A 3,649-nucleotide genomic window follows, 5' to 3' on the forward strand; every position below is an offset into this window, starting at 1 on the left:
AGGTAAACATCTTTCTGGTATTCTCTGATTTCAGCCAAGAGCCATCGGACATCAGCAGTGATGACCTTTATTCCACATCCTCTTTTGAATCTGACTTGAATTTCTGGCAGCTTCCTGTTGATGTACTGCAACTGCTTTTGAATGATCTTCAGCACAATTTTACTTGCATATGATGTTAATGATATTGTTCGATAATTTCTGCATTCTGTTAGATCACCTTTCTTCAGAATGGGCATGTATATGGATCTCTTCTAGTCGGTTGGCCAGGCAGCTGTCTTCCAAATTTCTTGGCATAGACCAGTAAGCACCTCCAGCGCTGCATCTGTTTCTTGAAACATCTCGACTGGTATTGTGTCAATTCCTAGAGCCTTGTGTTTTGCCAACGCCTTCAGTGCAGCTTGGACTTCTTCCATCAGTACCATTCGTTCTTGATCTTATGCTACCTCATGAAATGACTGAACATCAACCAATTATTTTTGGTAGAGTGACTCTGTATATTCCTTCCATCTTTTGATGCTTCCTGTGTCATTCAGTATTTTGCCCACAGAATCCTTCAGTATTGCAGCTTGAGGCTTGAATTTTTTCTTCGGTTCTTTCAGCTTGAGAAAGGCTGAGTGTGTTCTTCCCTTTTGGTTTCCTGACTCCAGGGCTTTGCACATTTTACTTTACTTTGTCTTCTCGAGCCATCCTTTGAAATCTTCTGTTTGGCTCTTTTACCTCATCATTTCTTCCTTTCGCTTTAGCTATTCTACGTTCAAGAGCAAGTTTCAGAGACTCTTCTGACATCCACTTTGGTCTTTTCTTTCTTTCCTGTCTTTTTAATGACCTTTTGTTTTCTTCATGTATGATGTCCTTGATGTCATCCCACTACTTGTCTAGTCTTCAGTCATTAGTGTTCAATGTGTCAAATCTATTCTTGAGATGGTCTCTAAATTCAGGTGTAATATAGTTCACTACTACTCACAGATATTGGAAAGATGAACTTGGATTCATCGTCTTGGAGAGGGAGTTTGGATATTTCTGAGGAGGACCAGGTTGCCCAGTGGAGTAGGGAGGAGGTTGATAAAGAAGGTTGCTCAGGCAGGAGTGAGATCATGGCAGGAGCTTCTGGGGCAGGTGAGTGGGGGGTGGGAGGGAGGAGGTGATGGAGGGTGAGATCTGGGGGTGCTGAGGTAGCTGAGCTGGCTCTCTTCCTTTCTTGTCTCTCACGTTCCAGCGCAACCATGTGACGCTTGCCCCCCCATTCTCTGTTCAGTTTTCAGGGAACCCTACACCGTCCGGGTGGAGGATCAAAGGTCAGTGCGTGGAAACGTGGCCGTCTTCAAGTGCCTCATCCCCTCTTCAGTGCAGGAATACGTTAGTGTTGTGTCCTGGGAGAAAGACACAGTCTCCATCATCCCAGGTAAGAGAGACATGAGGGGCTACCACAGACGGGGGTGTTTAGGGAATAAAGTAAAGGTGCCTGAGTTAGTCATTGAGCTAAACAAGATCTTGAGGTTGATTCTGGTGAGTGACTTAGTTATTGGCCTGGTGACACTTTGGCAAAAAGTGTCTTTGGTCTCAACCTGGTGCATCCCTGCGTGGGGCTGGGAAGACCCACATTTCAGTGTCCTGTGCTGGGTATATGAAGGTTCCATTGATATGGGGAGGGTGGTCCTACTCCTCCAAAGGAGCAGGGTCATCATCCTTCCTGACCACCAGGATTTGGCTTGAACTTGCCCTTTGGGATGGAAGGCAAGGCTGGAAGCACTTGATCTATGAAGGATGGTAAGGAGAGGAGAGATTAGGGGGCCAGTTTGTGGCCTGTGTTCCCGATCAGTGTGGTCTACATTGAGTAACCAGAGCAGTGAACACTGGACTCTCGCAAGGCCAGACTTGCATATGCATGCTGAATGGGAGTAGTTTTTTTGTTTTGTTTTTTCCATGAATTGGCTGAAGACCTCATCAGAATTCTAGCCAGACTTACTCTGTGGCTGATTTTGGGAGAACGGGTTAATATCATGTCGTAGGTTCACCTCAGTAGAGCTGCCGTTATTATTATTGGGAATCCCTATGCATAGGAGTGCTTCCAACAGGAACCAGGGCTGGAAACTCCAAGAGAGAGGACCTCAAGTCCTAAGAATACTCTAGACCTCAATTTATATAATTGTGGGTTTTCCCCACAACTACAGCATCTTTCCCATCATCCCAGCATGCTGTTTGCTTTTTCTTTCTTTCTCTACCAAGGACCATTGTTTTCCTCCCTGTAAAGTGGAGGAAATTGACGGGATGCTCCCCCATAGCTGGTCATATAGAATGATTTTGTTCCTCAAGGTTTGCAGGGTAGTTGGGGAAGACAAGACTTCTACACATGAAACCTTTAAAGCAGGAGTTCATAATCCCGTTACACATTAGAATCCCTGGGGAGCTTTTTAAAAAACACCAGTGCTTGGGCCCAACCCCAAATCAATTGAATCAGAATCTCTCAGGGGCAGAACCTGGGCATCAGCATTTTGTTAAAGCTCCCTAGGTAATGCCAATGTATAGCCAGGGTGAGAACCACTGCTTAGGTGTATTTGCAGCTAACGTGGCGGGGTACTTTTCTTGAAACATCTGTTTGTATTTTGCTCCCAGTACTTTTTCCTTCTCTCAGTTCCAAGCAGGTGGGCAGGCCACCATAACTCCTGGCCTGAGAGTTTTTAGCGGGACAGGAATCGGAAGCTACGTGAAGACAGCTCTTCCTCTTGTCTTTTGTAAAAGCATAAGCTGACGTGAAAGGTTATGGTGGGTGTTCCGGCTGAGGAGAGCTGAGGGCAAGGACTGACAACAGGAGATGAAAGAATGCCGAGAGATGGGGATGGAACTGGAGGCTGCTCAGTGGATGGAGCTGGAGGAAGGGGTAGGACCCGTAGGGATAGCCATATGGGGCACCTTTGCGGGGGTGGGGGTGGTCCTGGGACTAAGGCCATAGTTCTTGTGTCCAAGAGAGGTATGAAGGTGCTCAGCCCAAGACCCAAAGGGGTCATGCAGGCAGGGACACTGGGCTGGTGAGGACCAGAGGAACCCTGAACCTTGGCACCTCTAGAGTAAGCCCCAGTCATGATGGAGATTGACTTTCCCACCTGCCCAGCAGAGTCTGATTTAAATTGATTTAAAGAACATAAAGGAATGGGATATTTCTTATGCACATAAGCTTATTATAGACTCAAGATGTATACACATTAAAATAATAATGATAATATCAAAATGTATTGAGCGCTTACTATTTGCCAGGCACCGGGCTAAGAAACTTTCAGACATGATCTCATTTTATTCTCACAAGAAGTCCATGTGTATTTTTTCCCCTCCGTTTTACAGAAGAAGAAACTGAGGCTCCAAGAAGTAAAGTAACTCATTCTGGGTTCCACATCTATTAAGCAGAGGGTCGGGGCTTGAACCCAGGTCTGTTTTTTTTCAGCCTGTGTCTTACAGGAACAGAGAATCGCCTTCCCACACTGATACAATGTATCCAATAGAGTATTTTCCTGGATGCACTGCAACCAGGGCTCTAGTCCCTCCAAACCAAAAAAAAAAAAAAACCAAACCCATTGCCGTGGAGTCAATTCTGACTCATAGGGGAAAATACCAATGTTGATTTTTAGGAAAGGCTTCGTGGAAGCAGTGGACCAGT

General features: G+C 45.7%; 1 protein-coding gene across 1 annotated transcript in view; it reads left to right on the top strand.

Moving 5' to 3' along the window:
* The window catches only part of DSCAML1 (DS cell adhesion molecule like 1), a 390,413-nt gene that overhangs the window by 22,460 nt on the left and 364,304 nt on the right, over positions 1 to 3,649 (top strand). Inside the window, exon 3 of the mRNA XM_004385674.2 lies at positions 1,256 to 1,402. Coding sequence (XP_004385731.1) covers positions 1,256 to 1,402 — 147 coding nt within the window. The remainder of the gene's footprint in view (positions 1 to 1,255; positions 1,403 to 3,649) is intronic.

This window comes from Trichechus manatus, unplaced genomic scaffold, assembly GCF_000243295.1.
Source record: "Trichechus manatus latirostris isolate Lorelei unplaced genomic scaffold, TriManLat1.0 scaffold00143, whole genome shotgun sequence".
In the NCBI taxonomy this organism is placed as follows: Eukaryota; Metazoa; Chordata; class Mammalia; order Sirenia; family Trichechidae; genus Trichechus; species Trichechus manatus.